Raw genomic sequence first — 20,171 nt, 5'->3', positions numbered from 1 at the left:
GAGTAAAAATCTGGTACCGCACCCTAGTTATAATTGTGATGTTCGCCATCAGTTAGGGCTTTTTGTTGTTTGTTTGTTTTGGTTTTTTAGGGTTTTTTTTGGTGTATTGTGTCCATTTTAGTCTTCCTTTTTAAAATATGTGTTTGCCAAAAGGTATGATTAAGAAACTAGAAAACAGAAACTCTGAAAGAAAGATTAAAGGCACTGGCATTTAGCTGAGAAATGGCAAGGTCAAATGCTGACTTAATGCTACTTATAGCTTTAAATTTCAGCAAGAGAGTTTGATTAGTGGGAAGCATCACTACCATCACTTCTGGAAAGGGTGTGTCAATACTCCTGTGATTCTACTCATCATCCCTATGACTGCAGACAAAAACAACCTTCACTCCACCAATTTCCCTATGTATGTTCCATTCCTCTGTGCCCTTGAAGGCAGGGACTAACTTGCTTTTATACTTACATTTTCTATTTCTTAGCACGTTACTGGGCAAATAATAAGCACTTGACAGATACATAGTGGCAAGTATCAATTATTATCCTGGTTTTTACAGCAAAGGTTATCCCTCTATCATTTTGAAGTGAGGCTGAGACTCTTCTCACTCCAAGACCATTTGAATCTCTCCTACTATTTGATCTCCTAGCCTTCCTTTTGTGGTAGCGAGTGGTATTTGTTTATAAAGAAACAAAATAACAGAGAGGGGATGGAGAGGAAGAGAAATTTGAGGGGCTTCAAGAGCCCCTACTGGGTTTCAGGCAAACGACCCAGGAGATAAAGGAGACATAAATGTAAACAAAGGCTTCCAGCAGAATTCAGTGGAGAAGGACAGAGAACCTTAGGCATGAGCAAGTTTGAATATAGAGAGACCTAAAACTATGTTCTCCCCATTTTTTTCTCATGCCAGTGACTCTCCAACCCATCACAGGCTGGGTAAGATGAATATCCATTATCAAAGACAAATGTGGAAAACAAAGAAAAGGAGGGATAGAAAGAAATTGAAGAAGTGGGAATTATTCAGTGGAGGGGAGGCACAGAAGAAGGAGCAAGAGGGAAAAAGAAATATAGCATGATCAGATAGGTTTTTGCTTGCTTTTTGTTCAATCGTTTCAGATTTGTATTGGATTTTTTGTTCTAATTTAGGGTTTTCTTGGCAAAGATAACTGGGATGATTTGCCATTTTCCTCTCTAGCTCATTTTAAAGATGAGGAAACTGAGACCAAAAGGGTTAAAGACCTGCCCAGGGCCACGCCACCAAGTAAGTATGTGAGGCCAGATTTTATCTCAGGAAGATGAGTCTAGGCTCAACACTTTTATCCACCATGCCACCTAGCTACCCAGCTTTTTCCTGGATCTTCCACAAATCTACTAGAAGGCATGAAAATAGGAAAGAGGTTCTATGCAGCCTTACAAAAGGGATACATTTTTTACAGAAGGCAAGACCTTCTGTGACAATTCACTACACAGCAACTCTACTTCAACCAAAAGACAATATAGCCTAAAATGAGCACTTAAGTGCCAAGAGAGGAATATGGACCAAAGAAAAGTTCAGTTAGGTGGGACAAATGGGAGCCAGCTTCCTGGAGGAAACACAAGGGTTAGGGGAAGAGGAAATAAGATTGCCTGCAAATGTGCAGGAAAGCCTTTCTCCATCATCCTCGCCCACCTCTCAGCAAGCATTCATCCAGGGAAATTTCTTGGCCTGATTCTACTACTTTTGCATCTGAAATTACTTCCTTTGTGAGACTTTTTTTTTCAAACTGGAGACTTTTTTTTTTTAATAGTTCTGCCTATGCCAAAGCCACACCTACGCCCTCAGATAAGATGGGAGTCAGCAGTCAGGAAGTAGAGATGGGCTTCATTCCCAAAACCCTGAGGGAAAAAAAGAGGCCCATAGGTAATCATTTTTAATTCTATGAATGAGTGAGGAGAGAGAGTAAAACTAATTATGCCAAAATGGGGAAGGAACAAAATGCCTCTTGCTAGATACACGTTTCTATCTCATTCTCGAAAATCACAGTCAAGTTAACAACAATGTTTCTAAAGGGCATATTCTGTGAAGGCTGAAACCATGTCTTTAAATGCCTGATATATTGTAGATGGGAGAGGCAGCATAATTTAATAGAAAGAGACAATTAGAAATGCAAAAAGACAAATGGAAAACACCTGGGTCCAAACCTAGTCTCTGATGTTTATTACCTGTATGATCTAGGCTTCTATTTTCTCATCTCTCTCATTTTTACACATATAATCTTGTAATGGATAGCTAGGCTCCACAATGCATAGAGGGATGGATCTGGAGTCTGGAAGACCTGATTGGAATCCTGCCTCAGGCACTAGCTATATGACCCTGGGCAAGTCACTTAACCTGGTTGCCACCATTTCCTTATCTGTAAAATGAGCTAGAGAAGGAAACAGTGAATCGCTCCAATATCTTTGCCAAGAAAACTCCAAATGGGGTCATGAAGAGTCAGACATGACTGAAATGACTAAACAGTCTTGTGATAATAAATATAGCTTAAGAACTATAGCATCACAATTAAAGTGAATCCCTCTTGCATATAGAAAAAACACTGTGGGATCATGCAATTCGAAGTTCTGTTCATTCTATAAACTATTGCCTCCATGCTGCCTAATCTATGGACGTTAAAACAAGCTAAAGAGACTTTGATCCAATAAAACTAAAATCAGTTAACTTGATCACTGAGCCAGGAAGTCTAGAATTTTTCATCCAAGTTCTGCCTCTTAACGTATTGTGTTTTCTTGGGCAAATCACTTGAACTCTGTATCAGGTTTTTTTGGGTTTTTTTTCTGTCTACAAAATGAGGGAGATTGAATTCTATCAATCAATCCAAAAAAATTTATCAAGTATTTATTATTTATTATAAGTATTTATGCCGGACACTGTGCTAAGCATAGGAGATACAGAAAAAATAAGAACAGTTCCTACCTTCAAGCAGCATACATTCTAAATGTGAAAGGCAAAATGTAGCATAGAGACAAATGGTTGGAAAGTAGCTCCAGAAGGAAAGTTACTGGAGGGTAGGGGGACTAAGAAATTCCTCCTGAAGGAAGTGACCTTTGAGTATAGTCTTTTTTTCCCCAACTTCATTTAGTTATTTATTTACTTAAAAAACCCTCACCTTCCTCCTTAGAATCAATACTAAGTATTGGTTCCAAGGCAGAAGAGTGCTAAGGGCTGGGCAATGAGGGTTAAGTGACTTGCCCAGAGTCACACAGCTAGGAAGTGTCTAAGGCCAGATTTGAACCTAGGTAGCTGAACTGAGCTACTCAGCTGCCCCCTGAGTGTAATCTTAAAAGTGCTCAGGAATTCTAAGAAGCAGTGGTAGCATCCTAGCATTGGGAAAGAGCCTAGTTGCAAAGACTTGGAAAGGAAAGATGAAAGTCCATAGAAAGGAATAAAGCATAACAAGGCTGGAAAGCTAGGAAAGGTCCAGATCATGGTGAGCTTTAAATGCTATATAAATACAGAAGAGTTTCTACTTGTTTCTAGTAGTGAGCTTTAGAATTTATTGAATGGGGAGATATGACACGGTCAGAATCTAAAGCTAATCTAATCCAACAAGTATTCTTTATGGCCCTGCTATGTGCAGAGCAATGGGAGACAGAGAAATGAAAAATATCTCCTCTCCTCAAGGAACTTATATTTTACTCACTGCTCTTTCAGGTCCCTTTCAACATTGTGATCCTGTGACCTGATCATCCTGTGTACTGATCCCTTTTTTCTTAGCCAAAGCTAGGGTGGCACAATGGATAGAATGCCAGGCCTGGAATCAAGAAGACTCATCTTTCTGATTTCAAATCTGGCCTCATACACTTACTGGTTGTGTGAGCCTGGGCAAGTCACTTAATCCTATTTGCCTCAGTTTCCTCCTCTGTAAAATGAGTTGGAGAAGGAAATGACAAACCATTCCTATATCTTTGCCAAGAAAACCCCAAATGAGGTCACAAAGACTAGAACACGACTGAACCACAGCAACTAATCTAACTTGAGCAACACTAGGTACTAAAGAGCTTGGCTTTTTCATCCCTTTTGACGGAGTAAAAATTCCTCCTTGAATTCTCTGACTCTATCTGTGCCCCAGGATCAGTTTGTCCAGTTCACCTTAGAGCTGAGCAATATTTTCATTTGCTTAAGCAGAGGCGGAGTATAATCTCCAGATAGAATCAACACCACCACCACCACCACCACCACCACCTCTTTCACAAGGGTAAAAATTTGGTAGCCATCCAGGCTCGCTTTGCCCTGGCTGAGATGGAGAGCTCACAAACAGAGGGGCATGGATGCAATCTCAGCTGCTGGCTGTTTGTTTCAACATGTTCACAAGCCTCATCCTGCCTTTTCTGCGCAGAGGAGTTTGAGCCTCCAATGCCTCTAGTTACTTGGTGGGGGAGTCTCCATCTTTATTGCATTTGGTTTGCATTTACATTTCATGCATCCTTTCCTGGATAAAAGGGACAAGAGAGGTTTCTTAGATTCAGTTTCATAGTGGGAACTGTTTACTTTGGAGGCCACCTACACCAATACTAATTGAGAACAGATCTTAGAGCAACTGCTGGAGAACTGTACCCAGATGAACTTTACAGGAGGCTAATCCCCGATGATCCTTTCACTATTAGATTGTGTGTATAACTTTTTTTTTTTTAAAGTTGACCACGATCAACAGCGTTCAGAAAATTCTGAGAACACGGATGTGCATTTTAAACTCCCTTAAACGCTTTTTGACTCTGAAATAAGGGTTATTGGTTGAGAAGCATTTCAAATCTTTGCTCTAATTCTACTAACGTGGTAGTCGTGTCAATGTTCTTGGGAATCTCAGAGAACTTTGGGCACCTTTGAGGTACCAAAAAAATGAGGGCTTCTATTAGAAAGATTACAGTAAAAAATAACAATCAGCTCTCTGATGATCATATGCAGAGAGGAAGGCTTGGGAGGAGTAGATTTGGCAGAGGCCAAGCTCAGACTTTCGTCACAGGGGCAGACCAAAATGTTAACACATAGGGTGAACAGACAAGCATCCTGCAAACTCCATTAGGACTGAGACGAAAATGACATTCTTCCTGTCCCATTCCACACCCTAACGATTTGTCCAGTCCCTCACTGAACCTGGCAGCAGCTATCACTGACTCTCAGCTGTAGACATGCTCAGCAGATCGCAGGGAAGACGCAGCTTATCCAGTCTCTCTCAGTGAGTGCTTACTTTGTCTTGCTTTTTTGCCCCTATTGCTTCTCTGCAGTGACTTTTGGAGTGAGGGGATGGGGGAAGGGAGATTTGGAGGGCTAAGAAGTCCAGGAGTTACAGCAAGTTCTAAAGCTGCCCCAAGCTGGGGTCTAAAGGCCATGTGTGTTCTACCATCTCTTGTTTTCCTTGTTCTCATCTTGTTGGGCTTTATGCTACACGATCAGAGGTGGGCTTGTTGTCAGACTCGGGGATGTGTTTCTCGGGAGATGTTGTGTATTACAGATCGGCATTCAAAGATTAAGAAAAAACCTGCGCTTAATTTAGAGCCGATGTCTCTGTTCAGAGCGATCACTTTACAGAACACAGATTTCATCTAAGCCGTTTATTGCCCAATCCTCGGAGTAAATAGCAAAAAGCCTTCATTATACAAGCTATCTGAGCAGGGCAGGAAGAGTCAAGAGCATATGATATTGGCCTGGCAGATAACAGCCTCAAAGGTTATGGAGGCATAGAACATTTGAGCTGAAAAGGACCATAGAGGGCAGGTAGTCCAAGAGCCTCTGGGGGGGGGGGGATGGGAGAGGGGGGATTCAGTGACTTGTTGAAGCCACATGGATAATGGAAGAGTCGGGATGAGAACTTAAGGTTTCTGACTCCCCGTCCAAAGCTTTGTTGCAGAGCTTGATCAAAAAGATAATTTCATGTGAGATATAACTCTATAGACTGGAAGACCGGACACTAGAATTGGAAGGATCCTAGATTAAGAGTTGGAGCTGCCCTGAGAGGTCACATCTAGTTCAATCCTTTCATTTTAGGGACTGTTGAAGCTAAAAGAGTGACACTGGGCAAGTCACGGATTCTTTTAGCTTCGGGATACTTCAAAATGATAGAATCTTCCATCTAGAGCTCAAATGTACCTCAAAGACTATTTAGTTTAACCTCCCTCCCATTTTACAGATGAAAACGCTGAAGCTTAGGGAGGTTAAGTGAATTACCCCCTAGATAATAAGTATCTGAAGAGGGATTTACACTTGGGGCTTCCTGATTCTAAGTCCAGTGTTCTTACCCACAGCTTTGGGGAATTGTCTTTGTCAATGCGGACATAGGTACAAATGACACATCTTCTTGCCTTGGAGATAATATTAGATTGGGGTCTGCAATGGGCACCTCGCTATCTGAGATTCAAGTTTTCCTGCCTTTTTGTGAGAAGATTTACTTCAGACTTAACAGTATAAAAAGATTTTGGCAGCATTTGATAGGGCGAATATTAGCATTTTTGTATACCAAGACCTACATAAGAGCTTTGTTATTATTGTGGGTATGAGTAAACTGGTTGTTGAATGCCCTAGACTTTTTTTTTAAACCCTTACTTTCCATCTTGGAACCAATACTATATATTGGTTCTAAGGCAGAAGAGTGGTAAAGGCTAGGCAATGGGGGGAGGGGGGGAGGTCAAGTGACTTGCCCAGGGTCACACAGCTAGGAAGTGTCCGAGGCTAGATTTGAATCCAGGATCTCCCATCTCTGGGTCTGACTCTCAATCCAATGAGCCACCTAGCTGCCCTGCCTAGACTTTTGCGATATTAGCACAGTGCCTAGCATATAGTAAGCATTTAATAAATGCTGGTTTTAGGGCAGCCAAATGGATCAGTGAATAGAGAGCCAGGCCAGGAGACAGTGGGTCCTGGGTTCAAGTCTGGTCTCACTTCCTTAGCTGTTTGACCCTTGGCAAGTCACTTAATCTCAACTGTTCAGCCCTTATGACTTTTCTGCCTTTGAACCAATACCTAATATTGATTCTAAAATGGAAGATAAAGGCTTTAAAAAATAAAGACAAAATGCTGCTTGACTTGGGCTGACTACTTAAGTTTCTGGTATGATTATTAAGAGGCAAATACATGGCATAGCAGATGGAGCAGCAGGGCGGGGGCCAGGAAGATCCATCTTCCTGAGTTCAAATCTACCCTCAGACACTTACTAGCTACATGGCCCTGAGCAAGTCACTTAAATCTGTTTAAATCTGTTTGCCTCAGGAAAACTCATCCTCCCGAGTTCAAATCTGGTCTCAGACACTTTTTAGTTGTGTGATATGGGCAAGTCATTTAACTCTGTTGACTTTAGTTGCCTCATCTGTAAAATGGGCTGGAAAAGGAAATGACAAACCACTCTAGTATCTTTGCCAAGAAAAACCCCAAGAGGGGTCAAGAAGAGTTGGACACACCTGTAGAACAACTGAACAACAATAATTCATATGACAAAAAAATCATTGAAGGATACAATGTAACTATAATACTTTGGTTTCAAGATTTCTTAATAATCATCTTTTTTTGTTTTCTCTTTGAGGGGCAAAGCCCTTCCAGGAAAGGAAAAAAAAATGTATCCCTGAATCTCAGAGTTGGAAGGACCTTCTCAGGCCATCTAGTTTAACTCACACCTGAGTTCAAATTCCCCTCTATGGTGTACCTGATAAGTGGTTATCCACTGTCCCTTTGACTGTTCCCAATGAGGAGGTCTATACCTGCCGAGGCAGTTCAGGCAGCTCATTCCACTTGTGTACAACTCTAGTTTTTAGGAAGTCTTTCCTTTTTATCAAGAAAGTGTAATTTTGCCTACTTTCATTTTCTGTCCTTTTTTCCTTTAAATAGGAATTTCTAGGAATTTTGTTCTCTGTTCTCTGGAGCCAGGCAGACTATATCTCTTCTCGCTTCCATAGGCTCTCAAATTCCAATCAAATATCAATGTTCCCTTTAGGTCTTCTCTTCTTCAGGCTAAAAGTCCCTAGTTCCTTCCCCGGTGCTCTTTGGACATGAACTCAGTGCTCCTGCTTGTATCTCCTATAAACAGGTTTCAACTGATCAGCGTTCTTCTTGAAAGGTCCCCAGAACTCAACACAGTTCTGGTCTGATCAAGGCAAAATACAGTAAAACAGTGATCTCCTCAGTGCTGGACATCTTGACTTGCTTAGTGGAGCCCAAGGTAGCATGAGCTTTCTTTGGCTTCCCTGTCGTACTAGTAGCCAATATTAGAAGAGCAATTATAATATCCTTCTTTAGAATTGGAACCATTCTGTTTAGATCTGTAGCAATAAATGAGATAAAACCTTACTTACCTAACATCAGCGCATGAAGAAGAATTTCTTAGAGAGAAAGTTGTCAGATAATAAGCCTCCTCCTTTAAACACCAAAATGCTTCTTTCATTTTTTAATCATTTTTTTATTTTAATTTAATCATTTTTATGGAAAGCTTTCTAAAATGTATCACATCCTTCTGTGCCCTATCTAAAAGGATATTCAGGAGCTTAGAACTGTGAATGTAAATGTTGGGGGTGAGAGGGGATGAATAACTATCCTCAGTAGCTATTGACTTTTCAAGGTCTATTTGTCCCTACATGAATGGTTCCCAACTGCCATGTTTTTGTGGATTTTGTCTGCTTTTTATGGTTTTTTGGTTTCCTTCTTCACTATAAGGCTTTCTGACAGTTATCTTTTCTTGCTGGAAGCCTTCCACTTTTTAATGGTCTGGTATGCAGAGAAGGAAGATCAGTGGAGGAATAGTCAAATTTGTAAGAATATGGGTAGCTATATGGTGCAGTGGATAAAGTGTGAGGCCTGAAGTCAGGAAGACTCATCTTCCTAAGTTCTGTGATAATTAAATTAAGTCTTCACAAAGGTGAGAGCACCTTCCAATTCTGGGAGGTCCCAAGTGTGGGTTAGGACCTCCCAGAATTGGAAGGTGCTCTCACCTTTGTGTAGACTTAATTTAATTATCACAGTTCAAATCCAGCCTCAGACACTTACTAGGTGTGTAACTCTGGACAAGTCATTTAATCCTGTTTGCCCAATTTTCCTCATCTATAAAAGGACCTGGAGAAGAAAATGGCAAACTTTTACCTTCCATCTGAGAATCAATACCATGTATTAGTTTCAAGGCAGAAGAATGATGAAGGGGGGAGGGGGTAAATGACTTGCCCAGGGTCACACAGCTAGAACATATCTGAGGCCACATTTGAACCCAAGACTTCCTGTCTCTAAGCCTGGCTCTTGACCCCTGAAATAATTTCTTAAATAAAAAATACAAAAGCAACTTTTTTAGAAAATTAAGACTCAATCGTGGTGTCATTCATTTAATGCAAACTTGATAGATGAAGTTACTGATTTGCCTATGGTAGTAGAGATTATGCCAAAGCACTTACATCATTTAATCAATTCAATTACTTTAAAAAAAAAGGCAATCATCCACAATTTGATTGTCTTCATAGCTTATATTGTACTTTAAAATGTAAGAGCTTGCAGCTGGATTTGTAGTCCCTTATAAATTCATTTGACTGGCAATAATCTTTTCACCTGGGCTTTTTCTACACAATTTCAAAGTTGTGTGCAAGTTTTATATGGAAGCAGAGAAGTTAAGGGGCATGCCCAACATTCCACTGTACTTGTAGCGGTGAGAATAGCATCACCTAGTTCAGTCTCATCATTTTACAGAATGGGATACAGACCTAGAAGAGTGAAGGGACCTGCCCAAGATCACAGAAGTACTAAGTGTGAGATGGGAGAGTCAAGTCATTTTTTCTGATCTTAAATCCAGTGCTCTTTCTACAATTACCAACATTAAATGCCCATATTCCTCCATACTTAGGGAAAGAAAAAAACTTCCTTTGACCCTACTAGCCTCACCTTCAAGCTCTCTTCCCTTTTTCAGGGAAGCTCCAGGGAAGAAGTCGAAGGTAGAAATTCTCTATATTCCCTTACCTCAGCTTTTTCACTATGGCTTCTGTTCACACTATCTGACTGAAACCGCTCTCTCTACAGTCACCATTGTTCTCTTCATTGCCCAAGCTAGTGTTCTTTTCTCATCCTTCATATTTCTTGGCTTTCCTAATCCGGTGCTCTTTTCTCAGCATCATTTGACCTTCTTGTCCACCCTCTCTTTCTGAATACTTTCTCTTCTCTGGGTTTTTGTGACACTGTTTTGATATGGTTCTCTTCCTACTTCTTGGATCTATTCTCAGTGTACTTTGTTGGCGTATCATATATGTTGTCTCCACACCTGCCACCCCAACACATGTATGCACAACTGTGGGTATATTCCAGAGCTCTAGTCTGATTCCCTCTTTCCTCTTCTCTGAATTCTCTCTTGGTGACCTCATCCTTTGGATTCAACTGTCATTTTTATGCAGATGCCTCCCACATGAACATAATCCAGCTTTCTTTTCTCTCCTGAGTTCCAGTCCTGCTAGAAATGTACCCTTTGATGTCCCACAAGCCTCTCAAAATCCAAAATGGAACTCATTATCCTTCTGTCCTTCCCACACCCAACCACCCCCTTCTCCTAACTTCTCCTTTCTGTTGAGGTCATCACCATTGTATTCAGTTTATTCATCTCAAAGCTATCTCTTTCCTACTCCCATAGCCAATCCCCTATTTTGTTAAGTCTATTTCCATAACATCTGACACCTTCATCCTCTTCTCCTCTCCTCTCATACTACTACCACTCTAATTCAGGTTCTCATCACCTCTCATCTGAACTATTCTAATAACCTCCTAAATGCTCTCCTTGAATCCATTTCTTCTCATTTATCATCCACAAAGCTACCCAATTGATATTACACAAGAGTCTGACCCTTTCCCTACTGAAGAAGCTTCAATGGCTCCCAATCTTCTAGGATAAAATATCAACTCTTCTGTTTGACATTTTAAGCCCCTCATAATCTGGTTCCAGCTTATCTTTCCAAACTGATTACTCATTACTCCCTTCCATATGCAGGCTACATTCCAGTCAGTCTGGTCTGTGTGCTATTCTTAGTACACAAAAGCCCATCTCCTGCCTCTGTGTTTTTGCCCAGGCTCTCCCTCACACATGAAATGTTCTTCCTCTCCATTTCTACCTCTTGAAACCCCTAGCTCCCTTCAAGGCTCCAAGTACCATTTCTTTAAGAGGGAGGCCTTTCCTAATTCCTTCCTGAACCCTTTGTAGTTCCATGCCCAATTATGTTGCATTTGTTTTTTATATATTTTATATTTGTGTATCTATGGACTTATGGTATCTTCTCAGTAAATTGGAAGGTCCCTGGAGGCTGGCACTATCTCCCTTTTGTATTTTTAACTTCAGCGAATGGCATATTTCTTGGGACATAGCAGGTACTTAAGAGAAAAGTAGATCATTCTCAGTTGTTGTTATTTAGTTGTTTTTAGTTATGTCTGACTCTCCATGACTCCCATCTGGGGTTTTCTTAGCAAAGATACTGGAGTGGTTTGTCATTTCCTTCTTGAGCTCATTTTACAATGAGAAAACTAAGGCAAACAGAGTTAAGGGACCTGCCCTGGGCCACACAGCTAGTAAATGTCTAAGACCATATTTATTTTTAAGTTTTTATTTTGAATATTTCCCACAGTTACATGTTTCATGTTCTTTCCCTCCCCCAAATCTCCCTAACCTCCCGTAGCCGACACACAGTTCCACTGGGTTTTACACGTATCATTGATCAAAACCTAATTCCATATTATTCATAGTTGGACTAGAGTTATCTTTTAGTGTCTACATCCCCAATCATATCCCCATCAGCCCATGTGTTCAAGCAGTTGTTTTTCTTCTGTGTTTCTCCTCCCACAGTTCTTCCTCTGAATATGTTAAGGCCATATTTAAACTCAATTTTTTCTGACTCCAGGCCTGGCCCTCTATCCACTGTGCCACCTAGCTGCCCTATTAATATTATAGATAATCTTTTAAATAAAATAAACCCCTAGATAAGAGGTGGTCATTTGAGTTTTCTCGTATTACTTTATTACAATGCTTACAGCATACTCAGAATTGAATTAGAATGTTCTTTTTCAGTCTTTACTGAATCCTGCTTCCGTATTTGAACCGTGATATTAAATTGACTCCCACCTGCTTCTTTTGGTATCTTTTATTTTTTTCAAATTAAAGGGAATCAAAAGAAAGACCTTAGTTGGTCTATTCTGATATCCAACTCTTCAGTCCTTTTTTTTTTCCCCTATGGAGCACAAAAGATGAGAAAAGCCACAGAACGTATCTCTATAAAGCACCAATGTCTAGGTTTTCTGATCAGAAGGGGGCCATTTAAAAAAAATTTTTTTCTTCTTAGAGCAAATTATTCCCCCATCCTAGGCACTCCAGCTGAGAGTGGTTAACTTTAATTTAAAATCTCTATATCCAGTTTTCCTGGGCCTGCAGAATGGAAGACTGAGCTTAGTTAAATCCCTGCAGGCAGACCTCAGAGAGGCACCTACCTCTCAGAGGATGGAGTGACCCTCCCCAGTGAGAGCCATGCTCTTTCTACTTCCCTTGGGATACTGAGGAATGCTTTCTCTAGGTTGCAGAGCGATAGGTCTTAGGTCTCTCCTACATATGGTTACCAGACATCAGAGGAGTACAAGGAGAACAGCAAAGAGGGAAAATGGAGGACACGACTAATTAAACATTAGGCTTCATCAGCAATGATATACAACATGGCATATTAGAGTGCATGTTTACCCACTGCACATGATGTCAGAGGGTGTTGAAGGGCTATCTGTAAGATTAATTAGACACATCCTCTGCTGCCACTAAAGGAATGAAAAAGTCAGAAGCTTGTCCCAGAAGAAGATAAAAGCCATCCCAAAATGCCACTTGCTAGTGAATTAGAATCATTTGATCATGAAACTGAGTGCTATAAAATTTCAAGTAATTTGACATGAATTTTTATCCCTAATTAACAAATCAACAAGCGTCGTGTCTATTTAAAATTCTCGCCAGCTGGAAAATGCAAGGGAAGAAATGAGGATATGTCTTTCTTTGACCAGTTGCCTGGTAACTCAAAACATTACTATGTCTTATAAATGTGCAAATGAAATTTTCAACTAATAACCCTGCAGCTCTGATTTGCTCATTTTTTTTTTGAGGGTCTGATTTTGAGGTAGTTAAGTCGTGAAATGAGCAGAATTCTCGATCTGGAGTCAAAAAGAGCTGAGTTAAAATTCCACCACTGCCACTAGCTGCATTACCATGGACAAGTATTTCACCTGTCTGCCTCAGTTTCCTCATCTGTAAGGTGGGGATAACAATAGCAACTATCTCCCAAAGTTGTTCTTTAAAAAAAAAAACCCTTTACTTTCCATCTTGGAATCAATGCTGTGTATTCACAAGGTTGTTCTAAGGATAAAATAAGTTATTTTTTAAGGGCTTTACCAACCTTAAGATGCCATATTATTATTGTTAGTATTATCATTTCTACTATTATCATTGCTATTTTAATTCAGATTGAGTTATAAACCCATGCAAGGGCACAAAATCAAAATGGCTTTGTGGGGATTGTATGAAATTATTTCCTTCCTAAGACTAGAGAATATGCCTTCCTAGTTATGGAAAGTTCTGATCATAAAGAGTTAAAAGTATCTACATTTAATAAAGGTTGATATTGGTTAAATTCTTTATAGAACAAGTGGACCATGGAGACAATGTCAAGGGATAAATAGTTTGCCCTGAAGTGTTGGCATCTCCAGGCCTTATCTAGTCTTGTTGTTATTATCAATGAGAAGATGTTTGAGATTCTTTGGTTAGACAGAACATTCTATCCAGTTCTGCCCTCCTTCCCTCTAAATTCCACACAATGTTTAGAGTAGAAAATCTCTCTGATTCTCATTATTCACATTCAGCTTGAAAATAGTCAATAACTCTCATACATATCCTAAGAACTATACTTTCCTGCATTCCTTCAAGGTCCATCCAAAAAAGTGAGCAGAGAGGAATCTGTGGTGACCAGTCAATCCACAGGCATTTATTTTCCCAAGCCCCGTGCTAAGGACTTTAAGATATAGTTGGGCACTCATTTAGTGTATTTTAATTAATTATCCTAAATTCAGTTAATCTCGTGAAAACAGTAACAGCCTCACTTACTTCAGGCCTGGGGATACCGAAAAGGCAGAAACCAGGTCTCTGACTTCAAAGAGCTCACATTCTAATGATAGCTACAACTTACAGATACATTTATATACTATGCAGACACATCCATATAGCATCAATGGAGTGGATCTCAGAGTGAGGCACTGGGAAAGACCTCCCAGAAAAGGCAGAACTTGAGCTGAGTCTCGAAGGGAGCCAGAGGGGAGAATGGAGAGCAGTCTAGGCATGGGGCGCACAACTAGGAAATGGAGTGCTAAGAACAAGGAACAATGAAACCAGTGTGGTAGGATCATATACTACGTGGAGGAGAGGAAGGAATAAGAAAATAGGAAAGGTAGGAAGGGGACAATTTGTGCAAGGTTTTAAATGCCAGCGGATTTTCTATTTGATCCTGGAAGCAGCAGGGAGCTTGAGGAGTTTATTGATTAGTGATGTAGATACAATTCTAGGAAAATTGTTTTGGCTACAGAGTGGGCGATGGATTAGAGGAGGGAGACTTGAAGCAGGAGAACAACCAGAAGGATGCTGTGATAATCCAGGCATGAGGTGATGAGGGCCTGCACCAAGGGGACTGTTGACCCTTGATTGCTCTGTCTCCTCTGAGAAGGCTTAGGAGCTTCCCTTTATAAGTTTACACTGGCCTAATTATCTGTGTCTGGTGAGTCAGTGTATCTAGCTGCATTCAAGATATTACTTTAGTTTAGATCGTAATGGTGAGTGAGTAAGCAAGCTAAGCTACTCCTAAGATGTGAGTCACATACATTGATCTTTCAAAACTTGGTAAGACTTTTGAGTAAATTGCCAACCTAGTAGCTAAATGATAATTCAATGACCCATAATGATTATTCATACATAGCTCTAAGTGCCTTATTTTCCCCATTAGGAGACGGTTCTCATAGAAGGATAAACTCTGCTCTCTTTACTATTATTCTTGTTATATGACCTTTTAATATGTTAAAAGAAAACAACTCAAACTTGTTTTTTTTTTAAATGAACACTCAGCTGATCACCACTTCTAAATCATGATTTTATCTGTATTAATCAACCAAAGTGAAACAACAAAGTACCCCATTTCTTTACTCTTTCCTTCCTTTCTTCCTAGTCAGGGTTATCTTATCCATTTCATTCTATTCATTACCAATTTTCGATTCTGTTTCACTTTCAATTGGCAATGACTATCATGTTTATATTTCTAGCCTCATTAAAGTGGGGAAGTTGTAACCTGGAAGCCCTAACGGGAGCAGGCTAGAACAGGCCCTGCTTTCAAGTTACCTGACAGTCCTCTCATGTATCTGCAGAGCAGAAGTTCTTAACTTTTTTACTGTGTCTCATGGAGCCCTTTATGGACCCCTTCTCACAGCCATTTTTTTAAATGACTGAAGGAAAATCTAAATTTCAGTTAGGGCTAGTGAAGCTAAAGATGCCATTTTCCTTCCCTATTCAAGCTCACAGACCCCCTAAAACGCTATTTGTGGACCCCCTTGGTTAAGAACTCCTCCAGAGGCTCATCTATTGCCTAGTCTTAGGTGGACAAAATGATCCCTAGAAATCTGGTCCAGAATAGCCAGGGACCAAGAGGTCTTTGAGCTGACATAAGAATTTGAGTATTCTTAGGGGTGTTGTCTGAACTGAACTCCCTGGTCCAGTTTAGAATGGATTTGAAATTATGACATGGCTCTGACAGCACCTCCATCTTGGAATGCTTTGGAAAAGAGAATAGAGCAACTGGGATGGGGTGAAAAGTTACCTTGGCCACCGGCCAGAAGGGATTACAGAAAGGATACTTATTGCCTTCAGTTGCATAGATAAAGGTCTGCTTGGGAAGGGGGAGTGATGGAAGAGAAAAAAAACCTAAAATAGTAATTTAACAATTATAATAAAAGATCCATTCTGGCAGATGGCTAAGGAGTAAGAGGGAGACATATGAATGTAAGCCACAGTCACAGGATGGGGGAAAAGGGAAGATGAGGACGAAGCCATAGCCAGGGATATAATTCTTTTAATCTACGCAGAAGTCCAAAGAGAACTGGTTCTTTTGCTGATACTAGGGTGATGCAAGGCAAGCCGAGAAGACCAGTTGAACTCAGCCCTGTCTAAACTGGTAACTCAAGATGAATGGATGTTGGCCGTACTACATTCAATTTCCTCTCCACTCTCAATTGGAGCCTTCTCTGAACTGAATTTCCAAGGAAAGCTTCAAAAACATTCTTCCTAAAAATGTATTTTTTTTAAAAAGTATATTAGCTCTTCAGTTTATTTTTTTTTCTTTTCTTTACAAAACCATAATTATGGCCTATACCAAATGGATTGTCCTCCATGCGAGTGAGGCTTTCATTTTTCCAGTCCCCTCCCTTCTGTGTCTATTAGCCACTTCTCTTTTTTGCCTGATGAGCAGCACATGTTGTCGAAGCCACTCTTGGGGCCATCATGCATGGCCAGTCTTTCTCTCCACTGCCAGTGTCCTAATAAGGGAATAAATGAGCCCTTATTGGTGAGGTAAGAGGAGTCAGGCGGTGGATAATTTTTTTGCTGATTGAGAAGGATAAGGTGTGGTTTGGCAGGTATTTCATTGGTTTGGCTGACTCCCGGCATAGTTTGTCTCTTTTACAGTTCAAATCCCATAGAATAGACTGTCAGACAGGCTGCTGTGTTTTTTGTTTTGTTTTGTTTTGTTTTTGCAAATGTTTAGCTAAGCCGTAAAAATTTCATCGTCATACAGATTGTACATGCTAAGGAAAGAGGAGGCTTCTGAATAGTGGCATGATGTCTCTACCATGTACCCAAAAAAGGGAGGGTTAAGGTTATAAGGTTGACCCCAGAGAAGTTGTTTTGTTTTCTTTTTTTTCCAAAGCACAATGGTTATACTGCAGGTAATTGCCACTGAGTGACCAGTGCTTCGAGTAGCAAAGGCAAGGCAGTAAGTGAAGTTGGTGGGCAGCAGGGTGATACAATGGATAGAGCACTGGGCCTGGAGTCAAGAAGACTCATCTTCTTGAGTTCAAATCTTACCTCAGACAATTAAAAGTGGTGTGACCCTGGGCAGTCACAGAACCTGTCTGCCTCAGTTTTCTCATCTGTAAAATGAGCCAGAAAAGGAAATGGCAAACTGCTCAGCATCTTTGACAAAAAAGCCCCAAATGGAGTCATGAAGAGAGGGACATGCCTAAAAAATGACTTAACAACAGCAAGACATAAGACTTGAACATCCAAAAGAAGCAGGCTAGAATATATCTCAGTATGCTCACACATGTTTTTTTATTTTTATTTTTACTTTTTTGGAGGGGAAGAAAATAAGATCATAAGTCCATCGATTGATTTAGAGCAAAAAGGAAACTTAGAAGTCATCAAGGTCCAACCTCTCATTTTACAAATAAGGAAACTGAGCTTCAGAGATCAAGTGATTTTCTCAGAATCATACAACTAGAAATCTTGAGGTCTTATCCCAAGTCTTTCAGACTGATTCCAGGATGCCAGATTGCTTTCTGTATAAATAAGAACATGTATTAGTGACTTCTGTTTGATGGTAAACATTAAGTACCTTGTCATTTAGCTGGTAGGAAGTGCTGATTCTCTCTCTGCTTGATTTTTGAATTTTTCTTTCTCCCTTGGTAGACTCATTCTCTACTATCTACTAGTTCAAAGAAGCTATTTAGAAGAAATATACTAATTACCTCCTTAACGCTATTCTGTGTACTCTTAAAATACCCCCACTTGGTTCACAGCTTCTCCTCAAATTTAGCTAGCTCTCCTGCCATATAGAGCTCCAGAGTTCTGTAACTTCCTTCTCTCCTCACTGTCTTCCTCATGGCTTATAACCATTGTTTTAAAGGCATGAATGCAACTCAGTCTGGCTGTTCTCTCTCAATTCTCTGCTCACTTCAGCTGTTTCCTCTACATAAGTGATCCCACCACTTTGCTACCTGATTTCATCAATAGGACAGACCTTTGTCCATTATTCCATTTCAAGGTGAAGAAAGAAAAGAAGACAGAAAAAACAAAGTTTATGTAATGTTTTGATTATAGAGGTAATAGGGAGCTACTGAAGTTTATTAGGCAGGATGTAACACAATCAGAATTATGCTTTGGAACTATCACTTTGACAGATGGACTAGAAAGGGAGAGAATTGGGGTAAGGAGAACAATTAATTAAAGCTACTGAAGTAGCCCAGGCAAGAGGCAATGAGGACCTTGAATGGGTGTGTAAATAGAAAAGAGAGAGATGTGAAAAATGGGATGGAAATAGAAATTAGAGGATTTGTCCACTGATTACCAGTATGGATTGAGGGAGGGTGAGGAGTCATATGGATAAAAAGGAGCAAAACTGGGATTCAGTTATAGTTATTCTAGCTCCAAAACCCAAATGCTTCCCTCTATGCCATGCTGTTTCCTATTTTTATCCCTGTTGTACTTTCCCAGGAGAATTTAAGCTCCTTGAGGTCAGGAACTATTCCATTTGTACTTTTACCTCTCTAGCATCACACATAACCTCTTTCACATAGAACTTTTTGAAGGCTTAATGAATGGATGGACATTAGAGCTAGAGATATATGTGAGTGGGGAAAAAACTGATGATCACATGAATAATTCTAGTATACCATGAAATTAGCTCATGTGATCATCTCATTGGGACATTGACCACATTATTAGTCTGGTAGAAGAACCTCAAAATCAATAGAGTGATCTCTAACTACACCAGAGTTTCTCTTGTATCTTTTCCTTGCTTTGAAGTCTTTATTTCCCACTTAACTCCTGCCCCCCAGGTGACCAAGGGCTCACCTTTAGCTTCATAGGAGTGTGAGGAGCAACACTAAAGGAAAAAGGGAAAAACAACAAAGGTAGGGTAGGGAGTTGAGTGGAGAAGACTCCTTTAGAGAAGCAGGAAAATACACAGCTTATCTGCTAGGTCATTGATAGAGTCCATGTAAGAGGTCAGTGAAATGAACAAGCCTTCTAAGGAAATAATTTCTCAGGCCAAAATCAATGATTAGAAGAATAGTCAAACATTAATTCACATTGACTGGTTTGACTTCAACCTCTGAGTATTGACAAAGAACTGAAGGCAAAGAGTGATCTCATTACAGTTGGTAAGAATGACCTGTAGTCAACTAAAACAACCATTTTCCAGTAGCCCAAATCATAAAGTTAAGACCTGTTTAATTGCAATGGAACTCCTCAAGGACTCCTGTCTTTGAACATGAAAGCGGGAAAATTAAATTAATTTGAATCCAGATTAAAACATACCATTCTTCACTTGATTTTCTCCATGAATTTCTCTCTAATATAAGCAATATGTTTCTTGTTTTGTATCATGACAAAAAGGGAAATATGTATTTTATGATAATATCCATATAACCTATATCATATTACCTGCCTTTTCAGCAAGGAGAGAGGAGATGAGGGCAGGAGAGAACAGGGATTGCAAAATTCCAGAAAACAAATATTAAAAATTTTTATCTATACAATCTGAAACAAATTTTTAAAAATTTAAAAATCATTTATATGTACTAGCTAAAATTTCATAATTTTATATTCAGGGATTTGAATTCTTTATGATTACAAAGAGCACTAGTGAAAGAGTTTGTTGCTAGTAACCAGTTCCCATTGAAATGACCTCTTAGCCAAGGAGAGGTAGAAAGGGAATGAAAAATAAAAAAAATTATTATATATGTTGAGTACTGCTATTTCTTCATTATTTATACTGCCTTATCAATGTGTAATTTCCTTCCTTATCTCTTTTAATCAGATCTATTTTTGCTTTAGCTTTGTCTGAGATCATAATTGCTACTCCTGCCTTCTTTGTCTCAGTTGCAGCCCAGTAAATTCTGCTCCACCCTCTTACCCTTACCCTGTGTATGTCTACATACCTCAAGTGTATTTCTTGTAGACAACATATGGTAGGATTCTGGTTTTTAATCCATTCTGCTCTCTGCTTCCTTTTTATGGGTGAGTTCATCCCATTCACATTCACAGTTATGATTACTGTCTGTGTATTCCCCTCCATTTTGACTTCCTCCTTTGATTCTGCCTTTTCTCTTATATCTCTCACCCTCTCCTCCAACTTTTCTCTTTTAGTC

At 39.8% G+C, this 20,171-nt stretch overlaps 1 protein-coding gene across 5 annotated transcripts in view; it reads left to right on the top strand.

The window, feature by feature from the left end:
* Window positions 1-5,013: 5,013 nt before the first annotated feature.
* Window positions 5,014-20,171, top strand: part of CALD1 (caldesmon 1) — an 85,231-nt gene continuing 70,073 nt past the window's right edge. For 3 of the 5 annotated variants that reach the window (XM_044678539.1, XM_044678537.1, XM_044678536.1), the window contains exon 1: window positions 5,014-5,205. In XM_044678539.1, the coding sequence (XP_044534474.1) occupies window positions 5,159-5,205 (47 nt within the window). In that variant the 5' untranslated portion in view covers window positions 5,014-5,158. The remainder of the gene's footprint in view (window positions 5,206-20,171) is intronic. The other 2 variants (XM_044678541.1, XM_044678540.1) reach the window with 1 other exon arrangement.

This window comes from Gracilinanus agilis, chromosome 5, assembly GCF_016433145.1.
Source record: "Gracilinanus agilis isolate LMUSP501 chromosome 5, AgileGrace, whole genome shotgun sequence".
Lineage (NCBI taxonomy): Eukaryota > Metazoa > Chordata > Mammalia > Didelphimorphia > Didelphidae > Gracilinanus > Gracilinanus agilis.
The sequence above is the reverse complement of the archived record's forward strand: the minus strand, read 5'-3'. Positions and strand labels throughout refer to the sequence as shown.